Raw genomic sequence first — 21721 nt, 5'->3', positions numbered from 1 at the left:
GCTCTGGGGAGCATTTCCTTGCAAAGGATTCCCCTCCTGTCACGTAGGTAGGTGACGGGGTGTGACGTGTCTGAGCCGGTAAACCCGCCTGCCCGCTGGACTCTCCCACCTTCAAGCACCAGCTTGCGACTTCTGTCTCTCCTCTTGTTGAGAATGTCTAAAAATAGGAGGAGCAAATATAATTTAATTTGAATAGAAATGCATAACAAAATAGGAGGAGAGGGTGGTGGACATTTGCCTGAAAAATAGGGGCCTCCCTTAGTTGTTTACTTTGTGGAAAACAAAAGATTTAATATATTGCTTGACAGAGAAGCTGTGACAGTTCTGCTTTTAAAAAAGATATTCTAGGAACCAAAGGTGGGACCTTAGGTGTGGGACATCCTTGAGAACAAATTTCATTTTTACAATAGTTGGGAATTTTTTAATCGAGTCCATGTGTGACAGCGGTCGAAGAACAGTTGTGGCCTGAACCACAGGGTCACCGGTGATGGCACCCACACCTGGGCCAAGAGGAGCCCAGGCTTTCAACGCTTTTGCCACAACTGGTCAGGAAGTGGGAGAAGGGTTGGAACCCACACGCCCTGGGCCCGTGGGCACTGGGAAGAGAATTGAGGTGATGAACTTTTCCGTAAACAGCTGCTTGCCGGGTGCAGGTATCCCTTAGCCATCAGCTGCCCCCTGGCTGCACGCACCCCAGACCCCACGTCCCAGCTCAGTCCACCTGAGACACAGGACCTCGAACCCAGACACACTCACCCAGGGTCACATTCCAGACCTCCTCATCTCACTGGAGTCCCAGACCAGCCACACCCCGAGGAGAACAGGAGACCCTGAGTCTGGAGGAAACTTCCACAGCTAGTTCTGTGTGCCAGCCTGACCCAGCCGCAGGTGCCCAGAGAGTGGGCCATTCCGGGTGTTTCCTGAAGAGATGAGCATTCAGATCAGCAGACGGAAGTGGGTGGGTTCTCATCCAACCCCGTGAGGCCTGAATAGAACACAGCAGGTGGAGGAGAGAGATTCTGCCTCTTTCCTGGGCTGGGTGCCATCCTCTTGCCTTGGACATCAAGCTCCCAGTTCACCTCCCACTTTCCTGGGGCTTCAGTTTGGATCATGGGGCCTCTTGGTCCCCACAGTTAACCTGAGCCAATGTATAAGAAATCGATCGCCCTACTTACCTACACACACACCCCCGCTGCTGGTTCTGTTTCTCTGGGGGACCTGACCAGTACAATGTGGTTTCAGGGAACTGAGACGCCTCCCTCCAATGAGGGGTCCACAATGGACACCTCACAAAAGGACAGGGTTACCCCTGCTCACTTCTCTCCAGCACCCTCTCCTACCACTGGGGATGTAGTGAAGGCTCCATTCAGGACCCACCTCCCCCAGGCCTTTCTGGACCCTAGCCCTCCCTCCATGAAGCACATCTTGGGCCTCTGGACCCAGGCTCCCTGCCCTGTCCCCAGCACCCCCATGTCCTTGCTTCCATGTGTGTGTTCCCATGTGTGTGTTTCCCAGGAACCACAGCAGAGACCCCACCACATGGTGTCCTTTGCTCCGTGACACCCAGGAGGCCCCAGATATAGCTGCTCACTTTTGTCTGACTGACCAGGGCCTTCACTGGAAAGGACTGAGCACCTGGTATGGCCCCTTGGTCCCCTTTAGATCTGCTGGTATAGCAAATAAACCAGGGCAGCTAGACACACAGGATTGGGTTTCAGCCAGCATGGTCAGGGTCAGATATTGGGCTCTCAGCTGTTTGTAGTCAGAGGCTCAGAGAAAGGAGAACATGTGATATAGAAGGGCCCAGGTCAGCCCCCAGGCTCCAGCCCCACGCCCTCCCTGCACCATCCTCATCGGTGAGCAGGCCTCCTGGTGATGGAGACAAGTAAAAACATGCCGTTCCCAGGACCCCGTCTGGCTACGGTGTGGTCAGGACCTACAGGGCAGCTGCCTGCCCTGGACCTGCAGCCCCGACCTCACGCTGTGCTCTGCTCTGCTCTGCTCTGCTCTGCTCTGCTCTGCTCTGCTCCAGTGAGGTCACCAAGAAGGTGGGAAGGTGCTTGTAGTCATTCCTTTAGACGGAAGCAGCAGGAATAGGCTGAAATGTGCACCTTTCTCCCCACTTGTGTGCTGATCTCTACGAAGGACATTTAGCAGAAAGTTGAAAATACTGTTTTGTTTGTAAATAATAAGCTGCCACTGAGCAGGTCTGTGTTTTCTCATCTGGCACCTAATTAAAGCTCATGATGGAAGTGTGGTTTCAGGCCCTGCCCGGAACAGGAAGGTCTTGCCCTGAATGTGGAGGTTGTAATTAATTGCTTATAATATACTTGTTGAACTCTTTAGATTCTAAAGGAGGAGCGTGGTATGTGTACGTATGGGAATTTAGTTTGATAGTTCAACAAAAGTTCAGTTTCATATTTATCTGGTTCAGCTTGAGTATTGTATCATTTAAAACAGATTACCAATCTTAATGTTGAAAAACTGCAGGGTATATAATTACATGTTGTTCAAGGAAAACAAAAATTGTGTACAAAAATGTCAAGAACTCAGAAACTGCCACCTCCCTGCTGATTTGCTTTCTGGATGGAATTAATAGTGTTTTGAACAACAACAACAAAAAATTTGTCATGTATTATTTGAAAGTAAGAGCTACTTTTGTGTGTGTTTGTTTTTTTTTAATTTACCATCTTAGCCATTTTTAAATGTATTTTTATTGAAGTATAGTTGATTTACAATGTTTGTTAATTCCTGTTATACAGCAAAATGATTCAGTTATACATACATATATATATATATATATATATATATATTCTTTTTCATATTCTTTTCCATTATGGTTTATCACAGGATATTGACTGTAGTTCCCTGTGCTATACAGTAGGATTCTGCTGTTTATCCATTCTAAATGAAATAGTTTACATCTGCTAACCCCAAACTTCCAATCCGTCCCTCCCCCAACCCCCATATCCCTTGGCAACCACAAGTCTGTTCTCTGTTTGGAAGTCTGTTTCAGTGCTACTTTTTGTCATAGGAACTTTCCGACTTATGGTTAGGTAAATACAATAAACAGTTAATAACAAACTGGAAAATCTTCCTCTACTACCTTTTTGTCAGTGACTGAGCACCAGCCACAGCTTCAAGCCCCAAAGACACTAATAATTTGCCCAGACTGAGAGGGCGCAGTGCCAGGGCCTTCCTGCCAGCTTTCCGCCCTTCTCAAAAAAATCTAAGTCCAGAACATCCCACCAGGACAAGGAGTCCTCCAGATGCCCACAGGCCGAGGAGGCCGGTCAGATCAGCAGGAGTGCCCAACACATAAGTGCTCCCAGACTAGCGAGGGCCAACACTGTGGAAGACCCTGCCGTCCTGCTCCTGGCCTTGTTTTGTTTGGGCTGGGTCGCCGGGGGGGGGGGGGGGGGGGGGGGGGGGGGGGGACACAGTGAGATGCTTGGAGTGTCTTTGCGCCCACCTGCCTGTGCAACCTCTGGGAGCAAGGCTGTGTTGTGTGAGCAGCACTGCCGGCGTGCCTGCCTTCATTTCAAAGGAAAAACACAACCCAAAAAGTCATAGCATTTGTTTTATACGTCCAGATGGTGACAGTGGTAGCTTTGCCACTCAGGAAATAAGTGGAAATGATAAATGATTAGGTTTTCTGGCGACTTCCTAGGGGTTAGTAATGTAACACCATTAGAAACATGTATTAACAAGAAGTCGGCTGGGGTTTTCATATTGTCGTCTGTGGGTCAGCAAGGCTCCGCACACCGTCCTCTGTTAGGGCCCCAGGGAGGCCCAGCACCCGTGGGTGCTCCTACCCTGAACAGAACACTCACCCACCACACTAGTAGGAACAGTACAGACCCTTCAAAACGCACTCCAACAGGAAAGTTAAAAGCTATCATCCTTTAGAAAAGAAGCGCACACATCACAGAGGGAATGTGCCTCAAGTCGGAAGGGTCTGGATTCCGGAGACGGGAGAACACACTTGGCAGGAGTTCGGCCTTGGCGTGAAGGAGCATGGCCGTGTCGAGAGGGTTTCTAGGGTGTTTCGCCTCACCTTATTGTGGCTGCATTGAGGAATGCTGGGGCTCTCTTGGCGACCGTCTGGTGTTGTGTGGCCTCCATGACCCTTTGCCAGAGGTGGACATTATCTGACATCCGTACACCTTCCAGGCTTTCTTTTGAGATTGTCTGTGGGTCTCTCTTCTGTCCTCTATTTTAACCTTCCTACACTGTGACATTTGCTTGAGCTGCCAGCTGACCCTGGGGGTCCTGGTCTGACACCTCCCTGCCCTGAGAGGACATCCAGATTCCCCTGACCCAGTGGGCTTCTCCAACCCAGGTGGGACATGGGGGCACCTCCTCCCTCAGACTTGCAGTCCAGTGGGCTTAGACTGGGCACGTGGGCTTGGACTGGGCAGTCTGTCTCTTCAGCCTTCCCCTTTCTGCTCCTTGGGTAGAAGAAACCCATTTTATTGGGGTGTGTTGGTGTTCCTGGCAGTGACCTCAAATCTGGGGCTGCGAGGTAACAGAAGACCCAGGGACTGGACATCAAGTCATTCCTGGGGCCCAGGTCCGGAGCTGTCTTCTCGCCACCCTTGGTGGGGTGTCCACTTGCAGGTGTGTGACCTCAGAGTTCCAGGTGAACAGCAGAGCAGGGCAGCAGGTGGGCATTCACCCCATCCTCAGAGGCAGGGGCCCCACTCACACTTGGGGTTTGTGGAACCTGCTGCCCGAGCCCCCAATGACCTCACCACCCCCCACCCGAGAGTGCCCACTGCCCTTGGGCTGCCTGGCCTCGCAACCTGGGTGCCCAGGGCTACTGGGAGGAAGGCCGCTGCTCGGGAGGTGAGCTGCGCTGGAGGATGAGGCAGCTCTGACGGAAAGGGAGGTGAGTGGGAGGCTGCTCAGAGCAGCAGTCTCCGCCCCTCCCCCACCCCACCCCACTCTACCAGCATCCCCACCCCACTATACCCACCCCATCCCCATTCTGCTACCCCGACTCTGCCCACAACCACCCCACCCCCGCTCCACCCCTGCCCTTCCCCCATCCACTCTGCCCAGGCCTACATTTGCTCCTGGAAATGCCAAGAATGTTCATATGGGATATTGGTCTATAGTTTTTGTTCCTCTTGGTGTATTTGTCTGGCTTTGTCAGGGTTAAGCAGCCCTTGCAGAATGAGGTGGAAAGGTTTACCTCCTCTTCAGTTTGGGGGAAAGTTTGAGAAGGATTGGGTATTCTTTAAATATTTGACAGAATTTGCCACAAGATAGCAAATCTAGGGCTTTTCGGAGTTCCTGTCATGGCTCAGCAGTTAATGAACCCAAGTAGTATACCTGAGGACGTGGGTTTGGTCCCTGGCATCACTCAGTGGGTTAAGGACCTGGCATTGCTGTGAGCTGTGGTGTAGGTCACAGACACGGCTCCAATCTTGCATTGCTGTGCCTGTGGTATTAGGCCAGGAGCTTCGCTTCTACCCCTAGCCTGGGAACTTCCATATGCCCCGGGTATGGCCCTAAAAAGACCACAAAAAGACATAAAAAACCTAGAGCTTTTCTTGATGGTGAGAATTTTGATTACTGGTTTAATCTCCTTACTACTTATAGGTCTATTGAGATTTTCCACTTCTTCATAATTTAGTCTTGGTAGATTTTGTGTTTCTAGGAACTTGTCCATTTCATCTAGGTTATCCAGTTTGTTTCTGTGCAGTTATTCATGGTACTCTCTTAAAGTCCATTTTATTTCTGTAGAAATGGTTATAATGTGCCCAAGTCATTTCTGGTTTTAATAATTTGAGTATTCTCTCTTTTTTCTTAATTTATCTAGCTAAAGTTTTGTTGATTTTCTTAATCTTTTTGAAGAATAACCTTTTCATTTTATTGATTTTCTCTATTGTTTTTCTGTTCTCTATTTATCTCTGCTCTCTAACCTTTATTATTTCCTTCCTTCTGCTAGCTTTGGGTTTATTTTGCCCTTATTTTTCTAGTTCCTCAAGTTGTAAAGTTAGGTTGTTGATTTGAGATCTCTTGGTTTTTAAGGCAAGCACATAATTACAAATTTTCCCCTTAGCACTGCTTTCACTGTGCCCCATAAATTTTGGTATGTTGGGTTTTCATTTTCATTCATCTCTAAGTATTTTCTAATTTCTCTCATGATTTCTTCTTTGATCCATTCCTTGTTTAAAGGTGTGTTGTTTATTACACATTTTTGTGAATTTTTCAGTCTTCTTTATGTTAACTGATTTCTAACTTCATCCTCTTGTTATCAGAGAAGATAATTTCTGTGCCATCTTATTCCATTTACTGAGAATTACCTTGTGGCCGAATACACGGTCTGTCCTGGAAGAAGTCCCACGTTCACCTGAGAAGACTATGTGTGCTTTTGGGTGGAATGTCGTGTACGCGTGCGTGTGTGTGTGTGTGTGTGTGTGTGTGTTAGGTGTACTTGATTTATTGTGTTGAGTCCTATTTGCTTACTTCTTTCCAGTCATTATATCCACTATTAGGAATGGGGTACTGTTTTAGAACTGTTTCTTTCTCCCTTGAATTCTATCAGTTTTTGCTCCATTCATGTATACATGTTTTTTTATGAAGATATACATGATTTACGATATTATATTAGCTTCAGGTATACAACACAGTGATTCAAAATGTTTGTAGGTTATACTCCATTTAAAGTTATCATAATTTTTTTCTTTTTAAGGCCACCTCTGTGGCAAATGGAGGTTCCCAGGCGAAGGGTGGAATCGGAGCTCTAGCCGCTGGCCTACGCCACAGCCACAGCAACACCAGATCCGAGCCACATCTGCAACCACAGCTCATGGCAATGCTGGATCCTTAACCCACTGAGCAAGGTCAGGGATTGAACCTGCATCTTCATGGATACTAGTCAAATTTGTTTCTGCTGAGCCATGACAGAAACTCCCATTTAAAGTTATTATAAAATATTCAATATTTTCCCTGTGCAAACAATATATCCTTGTAGCGTATTTATTTTATACATAGTAATTTGTACCTCTTAGTTCCCTAACCCTGTCTTGTCCCTTCTCCCTCCTCACTACAAACATTAGTTCGTTCTTAAATTCCACATAGTGATAACATACAGTATTTGTCCTTCTCGATCTTATTTTGCCAGACATAATATTCTCTACATCCATGTGGTTGCAAATGGCACATTTTCATTCTTTTTTTAAGGTTGAGTAATATTCTATTATATTCACATACTATACACACATTCCGTATCTTTTTGAATCCATTCATCTGTTGATGCACACTTAGGTTGCTCCATATCTTGACTATGGTAAATAATGCTGCTGTGAACATCAGGGTGCATGTATCTCTTCCAGTTAATTTTTTGTTTTCTTGGGACATATGCCCAGGAATTGAGTTGCCGGATCACAAGGTAGTTCTAGTTTTGTTATTTGTGATTCTTTTGATGATAGCCATTCTGATGGGTGTGAAGTGAGCAGGTTTCTGTTTATTAATCTTGTGTCCTGCAACTTTTCTAGATTCACTGAGGAGCTCTCATAGTTTTTTGGTGGCTTCTTTGGGATTTTCTATATATGGTATCATATCTGTAAATAGTGACAGTTTTACTTCTTCCTTTCCAATTTGGATTCCTTTTCTTTTTTTCTTTTTCTTTTTTTTTTTTCTTGTGTGATTGCTGTGTTGAATATAAGTGGCAAGAGTGGGCAATCTTGTCTCGCTCTTAATCTTAGAAGAAATACTCTGAGCTTTCCCACCATTGAGTATGATATTAGCTGTGGGCTTATCCTATATGACCTTTATTATGTTGAAGTATGTACCCTCTGTACCCGCTGTTGAGAGTTTTTGTCGTAAATGGATGTTGAATGTTGTCAAAAGCTTTTTCTGCATCTATTGAGATGATATGTGGTTTTCATTCTTCAGTTTGTTAATGTGGTGTATCACATTGATTGATTTGTGGGCGTTAATAATCCTTGAATCCCTAGGATGAATCCCATTTGATTATAGTGTATGATCCTTTTAATATATTGTTGGATTTGGTTTTCTCATATTTTGCTGAGAAATTTTATGTCTATGTTTATCAGTGATATTGTACTATAATTTTTTGTTTTGAGAGGTATACATAATATGTATACCTCAGCCTTGTAGGATGAGTTTGGAAGTGTTCCTTCCTCTGCAGTTTTTTGGAATCATTTGGGAACCATAGGTGTTAACTATTCTCTAAATGTTTGGTAGAATTCATCTGTGAAGCCATCTGGTCCTGGACTTTTGTTTGAATCAGTTATCGAGGAAAAAAAATTTTTTCATTGCTAGTAATTGGTTTGTTCGTGTTCTCTATTTCTTCTTGGTTCAGTCCTCAAAAATTGTACACTTTTTTGAATTTGTCCACTTTTTCTTGGTTGTCCATTTTAATGTCTTATGGTTGTTCATAGTAATCGTTTTATGATCATTTGTATTTTGGGAGTGTAAGCTGTAACTTCCTTTTCATTTCTGATTGTATTGATTTGGGTCCTCTCTTTTTCTCGATGAGTCTGAATAAAGGTTTTTCAATTTTGTTTGTTTTCAAAGAGCCAGCTCTTATTTTCACTGATCTTCTCTATTTTTTTAAGTCTCTATTTCATTTATTTCTGCTGATCTTTACAATTTCTTTTCTTCTACTAACTTTGGCTTTTGTTTGTTCTTTTTCTTGCTCCTTTAGGTATAAGGTTGAGTTGTTTGATATTTTTTCCTTGTTTCCTGAGGTAGGCTTATATCACTGTAAACTTCCTTTTTAGACCTGGGTTTGCTGCATTCCATAGATTTTGGATATTGTGTTTTCATTCTCATATTTTTTAATTTCTTCTTTGATTTCTTCAGTGATCCATTGGTTTAATAGCATATTGCTTAGCCTCCACATATTTGTGGGATTTTTTGCAGTTTTTTTCTTATAGTAGATTTTCTAGTCTCTCAGCATTATAATTGGAAAAATGCTTATTGTTTCAGTTCTCTTAAATTCACTGACTTATTTTGTAGCCCAGCATGTGATTTATCCTGAAAAATGTTCCACATGAACTTGAAAAGAATGTGTGCGTATATGTATTTATGTATATATTAGATATGCATATATGTAGATATATATTTATGCATCTATCTAGTCTAATGTGATCTATCCATTTATGTAAGTGTATATATGTAGATATATACATATATACATATACACATATATGTAGATATATACATATCTACATATATGTATATATGTAGATATATATTTATGCATATATTTATGCATATACATATATATGTATATATAGATATATATTTATGCATATATATAAGTGATGTAAGTGTATATATGTAGATATATACATATATGTAGATATATACATATATACACATACATATATATGTAGATAGATATTTATGCATATATCTATCTAGTCTAATGTGATCTATCCATTGATGTAAGTGGGGTGTTGAAGTTCCCTACTAGTATTGTGTTACTGTTAATTTCTATCTTTATGTTTGTATGTATTTAGTATTGTGTTACTGTTAATTTCTATCTTTATGTTTGTATGTATTTAGGTGCTCTTCTGTAATTGTTCTTTTTCTCAGATGATACCTTGATCATTATGTTGTATCCTTCTTTGATTCTTGTTACAGTCTTTGTTTTAAAGTCTATTTTGTCTTATAAAAGTATTACCATCCTGGCTTTCTTTTCATTTCCATTTGCATGGATTAACTTTTTCCATCCCCTAACTTTCAATCTATATGTGTCTTTAGATTTGAAATCAATCTCTTATATGTGGCATATATATATGGCTCTTGTTTTTGTATCCATTCAGCCAGTCTATATCTTTTAATTGAAGTGTTTCATTTACATTTAAATAATTATTGATAGGCATGTACTTACTGCCATTTTAGTTGTTTATTAGTTTTGTAAATTTTTTTTGATCCTTCTTTTGTTCTTTTGTCTTGTGACTTGATGACCATCTTTAGTGTTATATTTGGAAACATTTCTCTTTTGTATGTACATCTATTATAGATTTTTAGTTTGTGGTTACCATGAGGAATATATATGTTATATATGTATAATGATCATATGTATATGATTACGTAGCTAATCTTTTATATTCAAACACATTTTAATAACCCTGTATTTTTATTCCCCTCCACCCACGAATACTGGCTTTGACATTATATTTTACCCTTTTTTGGTTTGGTATCCCCTAACCACTTATTGTAGACATAGATGATTTTACTACATTTGTTTTTAACCTTCCTACCACCTGTGTACATAGGTTTATTGTCTTTACTGTATATTTGCCTTTACTGATGAGCTTTTTCCTTTCTTAATTTTCTTGTTTAGCTGTGGCCTTTTCTCCTTTGCTTAAAGAAATCCTTTTAACATTTGTTGTAAAGCTGATTTGGTGGTGCCAAACTCTTGTAGCTCTTGCTTATCTGTAAAACTTCTGATCTCTCCATCAAATCTGAATTACAGCCTTGCCAAACAGTGTTGTTCTTCACTGTAGGTTCTTCCCTTTCATCACTTTAAATATTTTGTGGCACTCCCTTCTGGCTTGAAGAGTTTTTGCCAAAAAGTCAGCTCATAGCTTTATTGGAATTCCCTTGTACATAACTTTTTGCTTTTCCCTTGCTGCAGTTAATATTCTCTCTTAATATCTTAATTTTTGCCACTTTAATTAAAATGTTTCTTGGTGTGGTCCTCTTTGGATTGATCCTGTTTGGAACTCTCTGTACTTCCTGGACCTGGATATCTGTTTTCTTTCCCAGGTTTTCAGCTATTATCTTTTCAATTATGCCCTCTGCCCCTTTCTCTCTCTCTCTTCTCTTTCTGGGACCCCTATAATGTGAGTGTTAGTACACTTGATGTCCCAGGGTTCTCCTAAACTGCCCTCATTTCTTTTCATTCATTTTTCTTTTCCCTGTTCAGCTTCAGTGATTTCCAGTGCTCTGCCTTCCAGCTTGCTGATTTGTTCTATTTCAGTTAATTTGCTGATGGTTCCTTCTAGCATATTTTTCATTCAGTTATTTTATTCATCTTCATGATCATTACCTTGAACTATTTATTGGCTAGATTGCTTATCTCCATTTCTCTTAGTACTTCATCTCTTGTTTTTCTTTTTTTTTTAATTTGGAACATGTTCCTCTGTTGCCATATTTTGCCTAATTTGCTGTTTTTATTTTTGTGTATCTGGTATGTTGGTTACATTCCTTGACCTTAGAGAAGTGGCTTTTTTTTAGGAGACATCCTGTGTGCCCCTTCAGAACATTCCCCTCTGGTCACCAGAAGTATATGCTCTAGGGGTACCCCCTATGTGAGGTGCATTCATCCTTCTATTGTGGCAGGATGACTACTATGAAAAGCCTGGTAGGTTTGCCAGGCCCTGCCTTGTGTGGAGGCTGCTGGCCTCTGGTTGGCAGAGCCAGGTCACAAGGTGGCTGGCTGTGGAACCCAGGGTGGGTCCTGGTTATAGTGCTCAGCACTGGGCAGAGGCTGGTTCTGAGGTGGATGGCTGTAGGACCAAGCTTCCTGGATCTAGTATTGGTCTGTTGGTGAGTGGGCCCTGTTCTTTACATGGCTGGATGTTGGTTTTAGGGTATACCAAAGCTGGTACTGGCCTGCTGGTGAGTGGGACTGTATCCCTGGGTGACTGGCTTAAGATTCCAAGGTACCTCTGAGCTAGTGTTGGCCTTCTGGTAGGTGGGCTGGGGTCCAGGGGCTAGTTCCAGTTCACTGGTTGTTGGAGCAAGGTCCCAACAAGGTCCCAGTGCAGAGCCCATGGAATCCTGAAGCTGGTATCATCGCACCTGTGGGTGAAGCTTGGTCCTGGAATCTCTGGCTTCAGGACCCAGCTGTCCCAGAGCTGGTGTTGCCCTGCTGCTAAGTGGGTTGCATCCTGCCACAGCATGTTGCAGGGCTATTGTAGTCCTAGGACTATTGTCTTCCTGCTAATGGTCAAAGCTGGGGCCAGGGGAGTTCTGGGGCTGGTACTTGTCCACTGGTAGGTAGAGCTGGGTCCTGCAGTCTCTGGCTGCAGGGCCTGTGGATCTTGGGTCTAGTGCCAGTACACTGGTATGTGGTGTTAGGTCCTAGGCTCTCCACTGGGCAGGGATATCTGCAGGAGTAGCTGCGGACTCATAATGTCCTAAAGTAGCCTGCCTGCCAGTGGGTGGGGCTGTGTCCCTGCCTGGCTAGTTGTGTTTGTCCTGGGGCCTCCCGGTACGGATGCCTACAGGCTGTGGTCCAGGGATGGGGCTGGGTCCTGAGACTAACAAGCTAGAGAGAGGACTCCAAAATGGCACTTGCCAGTACCAGTGTCCATGTGGTGGTACAGGTTCCCCCAAAATGGCTGCCACAATGTCTGTGTCCCCAGGAGAACTTCAGTTGCTTCCTGCCTCTCCAGGAGACTCTCCAAGATCAGCAGGTGGGTCTGATTCAGCCTCTTTTCAAATTACTGCTTCTGCCCTGTGTCCTGGGGCATGTGAGATTATATTGTGACTTGGTTTGGGTTTCTTTGAGTTCATCGAGTTTGGATGTTTATATTTCTGCATTTCATAAAGTTTGGGAGTTTTCAGGTATTGTTTCTTCATAGTCTCTCCACTCCTTTCTCTTCTCCTTCTGAGACTCTCACAAGTTACTTGTCAGTTTGTTTAACGGTATCCCAGCAGTTGTGTAGGCTCTGTTCACTTTTAATTTTTTTTTGTTTCTCACTGATTCCTTCTTCTACCTATTCAGATCTGCCTTTGAATCCCCCTGGTGAGTTTTTCATTTCAGTTATTGTACTTTTCGGCTCCAGAATTTCTACTTGGTTTCCCTTTAGGTTTTCTGTCTCTTTATTGATATTTCCATTTCATACATTTTTTCCCCATATCTCTTTTTTTTTTAGGTTTTTGATCATGTCTTTTTTTTTTTTTTTTTTTTTTTTGCCTTTCCTAGGGCCGCTCCTGCAGCATATGGAGGTTCCCAAGCTAGGGGTCTAATTGGAGCTGTAGCCACAGGCCTACACCATAGCCACAGCAACATGGGGGATCTGAGCTGTGTCTGCAACCTACACCACAGCTCATGACAACGCCAGATCCTTAATCCACTGAGCAAGGCCAGGGATCGAACCCGCAACCTTCATGGTTCCTAGTCAGATTCGTTAACCATTGTACTACGATAGGAACTCCAGGCCACTTTTTTGAAGTCTTTGTCTACAAACCTAGAATTCTCTTGTGGCATAGCAGGTTAAAGATATGGTATTGTCACTGCAGTGGCTTGTATTGCTGCTGTGGCATGGGTTTGGTCCCTGGCCTGGGAACTTCTACATTCTATGGATGTGGCCAAAAAAAATTAAAAAATCAAGTCTTTATCTAGTAAATCTGCCATCAGATGGTTTAGGGACAGTTTCTATTTTCCTTTGAGTAGATCATACTCTCGTTTATCTGTATGTCTGTGGATGTTTTCGCTAAACATTGGAGATTAATTTAATGATATGGTAGCTCTCTGGAAATCAGATTCTACCCCTTCCTCAGGGTTTGCTAAGTTTTTGTTGTTACTCTTTTGGGTTTTTGAAAATTATTGTAGGCTGTCTCTTTGCTGAGTATGAGCATTAAGATGTGAACTTAGGTTCTTCTAAGGTTCATTCTGAGATTTTCCTTATGCATGTGCAGTCACTTTCCAACTTTCCCCATTTATACAGTTGTTTTTAATGTCCTAGACTTTAAGGTTTGGCTTCCAAAATGTGAAAACATGAAAAATGAAGGAAGAGAAAGAGTGCCAGCCCTGTAACTCTCCTGGACATTCCTTTAGCTGGAAGGGATGGGCTTGCAACAAGGCAGGGAGGTACAATAGCCACTCACCTCTGTCTGTGCCTTTGTGATCAGAAGTAGCAGTCAGCAGCAGAGCACAGATCTCTGATGTTTGGAGGACTGGGTATTTTTTTCCCACCCTGGTCCCACAAACTGCTCCAGAAACATGTGCACAGCTGCTTGCCTGGGTGCTAGGATAGGAGAAAAGTAGCTGCTACTGTGCTAAGTGTTGAAATTGACCAAAATCGACCACAATTACCATGCAATTCTTCCCCTGGAAGTTTAGCCTTCAGCAGACTCTCAAGTTCCAAAAGAGTTACATCAGACAGATTCTGCCCTGCAGTTATTGCCCTGATGGGGAAATATTCATGATGCTTTCTGTTCCACCATCATCCCAGAATTCAGTCAGTCACTTTTAAATCTTCCATCTAATTCTCTTAACCTTTCATTCATTCTGTTGGTTGCCTGGTTGGCGGGAGATCAGTTTGGGGGTTTTTAAAGAACTAATTTTAGGAAGGTGATCGTGCTTGAATTCAGTGTCAAACGTTTACCTGGTGAATACTGTTAGTCCAGCTCAGCTGATTGCTGTGGGCTCAGCAAAGCAAGTCATCCAGTTACTCCAGTGTGTCTGCATATCATCCTGGAGGTTGAGACTTTCCCAGAAGGTGAAGTGTGCTGAAATGAACATTCAATTCCTAAGCACCTGTGTGAGAGGTGTATTTTTTTCAGTCTTTACCTGATCTGACTGTGGTAATCATTGCCTCGGACTTCCCTGGGGTCATATCACAGATTAGAGAAGTGGTGGGAAGGTAAGCTGCAGAAAGCCGAGATACACCTGGACAGCCAGCCTCAATGCTGCCTGACTGGTGCTTCCCCATTGCCCCCATGGTCTGTCCTCTGACTGTTGCCTCTGCACTCTTCCAGAGGAGGCTGAGCATGGCAGCTTCGGGGCAGGCTCACTATCCAGGCGGCGGCGCGCACTGGCCCTGCGGGAGGACGGCCCTCGCCGGCGGGCGCACCTACACATCGGCCTGCCGCACGACTTCCGCCCTGTGTCCTCCATCATTGATGTGGACATCCTCCCCGAGACCCACCGCCGTGTAAGGCTCTACCGGCACGGCTGCCAGAAGCCACTGGGCTTCTACATCCGCGATGGCACGAGCGTGCGCGTGGCCCCACAGGGGCTGGAGAAAGTGCCCGGCATTTTCATCTCCCGCATGGTGCCTGGAGGCCTGGCTGAGAGCACTGGGCTGCTGGCCGTGGACGATGAGGTCCTGGAGGTAAATGGGATCGAGGTGGCCGGGAAGACGCTGGACCAGGTCACAGACATGATGATCGCCAACAGCCACAACCTCATCGTCACAGTCAAGCCAGCCAACCAGAGGAACAACGTGGTACGTGGCAGCCGCGCCTCGGGCAGCTCCAGCCGATCCTCGGACAGCACGGCCAGCCGCCACAGCCTGCCCACTGCCCACGTCCTGCAGAACTTGCCCCCGGATGACATGGAGAGTGACGAGGAGGCTGATGTAGTCCTCGAGGTCTCTAGGCCGCCGGCCAGCAGCCTCCCGCGGATCAACGGAGCCAGCCTGGCATCCAACCTGCATAGCCCTGGGCGAGAGGGCAGCATGCACAAGCTGCTCAGCTCCCTCCGGTCAGAAACCCGCCATAGCCTAAACCTGCCCCCAGGAGGGGTGGAGGAGCATGGTCCAGCAGTCACGCTGTAGGGCCAGGCAACAGACAGGTCAGTTTCCCAAGGGGAAATACTTTAAAATTTTTTATTCTAATTTTAAAGTAAGAAAAAATCGTATACTTAACTCCTTTTTGTTGTTTTTATTTATCCCTCCCTTTTTTCCCACAACCCTACTCTTTATTTCAACTATGGATAGAGAAAAAAAAAATACTGTATTTTTATAGAATTCCTTCACAGAACATAAAATATACATACACACATGCACAGTCTGTACTAGGCCAGATGCAGGTTTCAGCACCTTTGTAAAGGGGTGGGAAGGATCTGACGGAGTGCAGAAAAAGATTTCACTTTTAAATTTTTACAATCTACTTTTTAAAATGAAGCTTTAAAATTACTTTTTAAAAATAGTCAAATTCATGCTTTTTTTATTGTGCTTCCTGCCAACTTGCACTGACTCTGCCAATGGCCAGAAGGCTATGAAGATGGAACGAGGCAGGAAAGTGAGACTGGTTTTTATGAGCAAATGCACCCAAACCTTTGATGAGTATGGCTGTAGAGGATGAATTTCAGAATTTCACATTTTTTATAGTCCTGTCTCAAGTAGCCAAATGGGTGTTGAACTCTCAAACCTTCCTGGGAAAAGAGAACCCACATGAAGTGGTCATGGTGGCCATGGCAGGGGTCTCACCCCTGTGGGCAGCCCTGTGAGGTCTTCACTGATGGCCTGTTCAACTTTTGAGAGTGAATTTAATTTTGGGAAGCAGCCAGCTCTGCCAGAGTAGAAGGTAGACTCACCAGTACCATCTGTGATCGAAAGCCAGTATTTACTCCAAGATAAAAACCAGTCTTTTCCTGTGGATTGTGATGCTGAGGGCAGTTGTTTAAATGTTTCCATCAGAAATGATGACTAAGCCTATCACACATCTCCACATAGGCCTTTGAAAGGTCACAGTCATTTGGATGTATAGGTTCTGTTATCTTTGCTTTTAAACAATGTCACATGGAATGTAAAGGTTTTTAACACATTAAATTCATTGTCACTTCTCTTTGATGGTCTGTTAATATTTACATATTTAGTAATTATAAAGGCTTATTCATTTTTGATCCATATTTTATATGAAATATTTTTGTTTGAATCCAGTGTCAAGGAGAAAATGTTACACATTACTTTGAAAACTAAACTTTGACCCAAAAAACTTTCATACAGGTAGAAATATTTTTGTGGGTTGCCCATTGGGAAACTATGCAGCTGCTTCTCCTGTGGTCTAGCACCCCCTGCTGGTCAATGACATAACTGTCCTGACTTAAGGGATGTCAGAGTGATAACAGATGGAAAACAGTGTATATCAAACATTTTCATTTTTCTTGAATTCATTGAGTGAAAAGCAAATTATCTTTCTTCTGTAAACTATTTATTGGCCAGAAATAGCTTTCACGGAGTAGTTGTGGTCTCCTGCGCTCTTGTTTTTGTTATTTGTATGCCAAGATCACTGTCTGTTTTGGCCCTAAGTACAGGGAAGACCAAAGATGCCCCCATTTGAGGCCTGGGATCCCCAAACTTATGTGCTCCAATGAACTGTAAGAGCATTTTGGGGCACCCCAGGAGTCAGAAGTGTTTTTTTTACTAAGACAAGTATTATAGAACAAAAACTCTAATGCTAAGTTACTTGCTATCATTACAGAAATGTTCTTTTACTAAGTTATTGCTGGTCATCAAATATCTTGTCAAATAACCAGGTGTGTTACCAAGAAGGAAATTTATATTTCTCACCATGTTTTGTTAAACAAATGTGAATGATTTTTTAAAGGAAAAAAGGCTTATGGTGAGATTTGTGTGCTATTGTTCATAATTCTAGGAGTTATAAATTGCTTTGAACATCTGCTTGAGTGTATTTTTCTACCCAGGTCTATATTTCTGCAATTTTCTTCTTAAAAAAAAAAAGACAAAAAAAAAGTACTATGTCGTACACACATTAAAGTGTTCTTGGTTTTATATATCAAAAATAAAAACTTTTTCTTTGCTTTTAATATTTTCCAATTGTGTTGTAAATACTGGAGAGAATATCTGTTAATGATCAACAGAGATAAATTTATCTTCATGATGAAATGCTTCTAATGCTCACCAAGTGCCTCCTGTGTGCCGTATTTTTCACTTAATCTTCATATTCTCCACAGGCAGGCTGTAGTAATCCCATTTTACAGATGAGAAAATGGACTCAAACTCAGGCAGGCAGGAGGGCATGTCAAACAACCCAGTTATACTCATACTTGATAGGAGATAGATGTGTCTTAGGTCCAGAGCCTTCTTCTGAAGTCCTTCTGGAAAAGTTTTTCTGAATACTTACTATACAGCTTTTTCAAAATATACCCTGGTTTGCAAAATTTCCATTAACACTTTATCACTGACATTGCTAATGGTCTAATACATAGCCTCAAGATCCACTCATTCAGTAAATTACAAATGTCATGGTGATAACAGAAAACATCAGTAATTCTTGGAAGAAACAGGCACAAATGCTGGCAGCTTTACCAATGTGTGTCACCTTGCTGAATCCTCTCGCTAATGCTGAGCTGCAAGCAGCCCTTTTCCAGTTAGAGTTGGGGAAACCCAAGCAGCTGGTCAGTCACCAGCCCAGCCTGTGAGGTGGAGCTGAGGCAGGCAGGTACCAAATCTGGGTACACACTCTGAGTCGATTCATGTGACGGAGTTGTAGACACAGGGGAACACACCTGGCTGCCAGGCTGTGGGGCACAGGTCACCTGACCTCTTAGTAATACACATCGCCAGCCCCAGAGACTGTGACATTTCAGGAGAGCCAACTTTTCAGCTGAGGAGACTCTGTCCACAAATCACTGGCAGTTTTACACAAAGTGGCCAGAGACAGAGTAGGGTCTTGTGGGAAGTCACAAAGGTATCTGGAAAATGCTAGTATAGAGATCCTAATTTAATATCAGGCATCATACAAAAAGCATTTCCTGATGTGCAGAAATACTGTTCTGTGAATTACTTTTTATTCCAATACTACACCTTCTTTTTTCTGCCTCTGACATCAATCTCCTTGGTATTTCTTAACCCAAAGACATCCCAAGTCAACATACAAATTCTTTTTCCATCTTACCTTTCTTCACTTACCTTGTTTTCTTCCATATCCTCATAAAAAAAGAACTTTCAGGGGTTGAGAACTTTACATTACTGAACAACATTTCCAAGGAATAGTATAAACTTATTAATAAAAAAAATAAACAAAATGGAGTTCCCGTCGTGGCGCAGAGGTTAACAAATCCGACTAGGAACCATGAGGTTGCGGGTTCAATCCCTGCCCTTGCTCAGTGGGTTAACGATCTGGCGCTGCCGTGAGCTGTGGTGTGGGTTGCAGACTTGGCTCGGATCCCGCGTTGCTGTGGCTCTGGCGTAGGCCGGTGGCTACAGCTCCGATTAGACCCCTAGCCTGGGAACCTCCATGTGCCATGGGAGCGGCCCAAGAAATGGCAAAAAGACAAAAAAAATAGAAATAAAAAAATAAACAAAATGATTCAACATTGGTCTCCCCAGCCTAGGAAATAAGTGCCAGTTTCCTCACCCCCTTCTCCAGGGAGCTTTGAAAGTAAACATATTTCTTAGAGTTCCTGTTGTGGCTCACAATAATGAATCAGACTAGTACCCATGAAGATGCCAGTTCGATTCCTGGCCTTGCTCAGGGGTAAAGGGTCCGGCATTGCCCCAAGCTATGGTGTAGGTTACAGGCATGACTCGGATCTGGTACTGCTGTGTCTGTGGTGTAGGCTGGCAGCTACAGCTCCATTTCAACCCCTAGCCTGGGAACTTCCATATGCTGTGGATGCAGCCCTAAAAAGCAAAAAGAAGTAAACACGTTTCTTGACCTGAACCATCTTGAGGCCAAGCTAATGTGCCACAAGTTTTACTGCTGTTGGACTCCAGCAATCTGTTGGACAAGACTACAGGGGTTTCCCTCACTGGCCCTGGCAAATTGAGAGTCTGTCTTACTGCTCCAGAACCAAGTTACATGTTTTATCTGAACCCCACCCAAAGCTGTAACACAGGTGAGAGAAGCAGCTCCCACAGACCAGCTAACAGGTACTCTAGGGAAGCACTGCAAACCCGACTTGGTGTCCTCAGGTTGCCATTTTGGTTTTAGGTTTTTCGCTTAAACCAACACAAAGCTCTTTGTTCAGAGGTTGTTATATTCTCTTTATCTGATGTTCAGCTATTAATTATTTTATTGAGTGTGAGCATACAAATGTTTCCATGGACCTTATTCTTTAGAAACAGATACTAACAAATGGCTATAACATGCAGTATTTTGTTGGCCAGTAACACTTTTATTCTCCAAATAAAAATAAAACCAGGACTTCCCGTCGTGGCACAGCAGAAACGAATCCGACTGGGAACCATGAGGTTGTGGGTTCGATTCCTCGCCTTGCTCAGTGGGTTAAGGATCCAGCGTTGCCGTGAGCTGTGGTGTGGGTCGCAGATGCAGCTCGGATCTGGCCTGGCTGTGGCTCTGGCGAAGGCTGGCGGCTACAGCTCCAATTAGACCCCCAGCCTGGGAACCTCCATATGCCGCAGGTGTGGCCCTAAAAAGTCAAAAAGGCAAAAATAAATAAATAAATAAATAAATAAAACCAGAAGGAGGATGTTGTAAATTTTTATCATTACTTTTCAAATGAGGAAGGGAAGGCAGACTGATATTTCCAGGGTCACATGGTAGTTTTTAGAGCGGAATTCACGCCCATGTTTTCTGACATCCAATACTTTTCCCACCCCATCTATCTGCTTCCAGAAATGCAACATCCCCCCCCCCAACGCAATTCCAACAAAGGAAAAGCACCACCTTCACCTGAGCTGTGGTCTTCCAGCCCAGCTAACAGTAGAGGGCACAGGACTCGTCATCCAGCATAAATGACTTTAAAAATATAAACTAAAGGCTGCTCATATCAAGGTCACTCAGGTAGAAAATATCAAAGGGAACTTTGTCTGTTCTGGGCCACTGACTCACAGAACAATCTGTGATTTCTCTGAGCACCTTTCTCTTCTCTTAGAATCATGATTTTTATGTTTGAAAGTATCTTAGACTGATAATAGCTACTAGAACACAACCTACTTAGCACTAACCAGCTTGCCGAAACCATACCCAGTTTTCCCCTCTGACTCACACCCACCCCAGGGTCAGGGGTCAGACCCACAGGCCTCCCTCATGATGGACCCACCCAATTCAGAGTGAAGGCAAAGGTCCCCTGCATGAAGCAGGTATAGTTATTAGCGGAATTTTTTTTAGAAGGAGCAAAGTGCCTCCATCCTTCTCTGCATTGTCCCTAATTTGTCACAGGTTTTCTACAACTGCTCATTCTCTGCTCCCTCCAGGGCTGTGTGGTTTCCACTCCCATCATGTCAGCCGCTTGTCTGTATCCTGGGTTGAAAGCAGTACTACAGTCATCATCCTGCTGGTTGAGAGCACAGGAGAGGCCGCATTCGTGGCCATGATGTTTAGTGCTGATGAAACGTCATCTCATGTGGCTACAACTCAGGGGCTGGAAGCAACCTGACTTCACACTTGAGCCACACAGTTTTCTGGGCCCTGCACTTGTGCAGTGGGAAGGTTTTCTGACTATAAATCTAAGTTCAGGTACAAATTAAGATCTAAGAACATACATACATTAAACAAACACAGTAAGTGAGAATGCATACCTGGGGTTGGTCGTATCTTACTGCTCCCTAACTTAGGACTCTCACCGGCCAGAATTAGTGACACCTGACTGGGCATGAGAAAAGGCCAGCTTTGTATATATACACAGGTGGACAGTGGTGCCAGTTCCCAGTCACATGACACTCTAAAACCAGCACTGGCCAGGGCAGTGGGCCTGGACCCTGGATGGGAACTCTTTTCCCCTCGATGGGAGGACTAGCCACCCAAACGAAATTGGGGCTCTGGCAGTGAAGAGGCACAATCACACCTGCCTGGCAGCAGTGCCACAATCAGAGGGGAACTGACATCCCCTTCAGTTGCCAGTGGTTCACCTTCTGCCCCTCAGGTGCTCACACACCCTTCGGTGCATGCGGTGCTGAGGAAGAAGTATTGCGGTCGCAGTTCTGAACCCCAGACTCTGGCTTTCACATGACTTCTGGCAGGTGAAGGAAAAGGTTGACCTCCTCTCGCTCTGTCCAGCCTCTTCAGCATTCCCGTCCTCACTCCGTGACTCCCTTATCTATAGCTTAAGAGACTTTGTTCCACA

The 21721-nt window shown here is 43.9% G+C and overlaps 1 protein-coding gene across 1 annotated transcript in view; it reads left to right on the top strand.

Annotated features, from left to right (window-relative positions):
- Positions 1–17497, top strand: part of PARD6G (par-6 family cell polarity regulator gamma) — an 88730-nt gene extending 71233 nt beyond the window's left edge. The window contains exon 3 of the mRNA XM_047794180.1: positions 14704–17497. Coding sequence (XP_047650136.1) covers positions 14704–15503 — 800 coding nt within the window. The 3' untranslated portion in view covers positions 15504–17497. The remainder of the gene's footprint in view (positions 1–14703) is intronic.
- The last annotated feature ends 4224 nt before the right edge of the window (positions 17498–21721 follow it).

This window comes from Phacochoerus africanus, chromosome 8 (genome assembly GCF_016906955.1).
Source record: "Phacochoerus africanus isolate WHEZ1 chromosome 8, ROS_Pafr_v1, whole genome shotgun sequence".
NCBI classification, from domain to species: Eukaryota; Metazoa; Chordata; class Mammalia; order Artiodactyla; family Suidae; genus Phacochoerus; species Phacochoerus africanus.
This window is presented reverse-complemented; position numbering and strand designations above follow the sequence as displayed.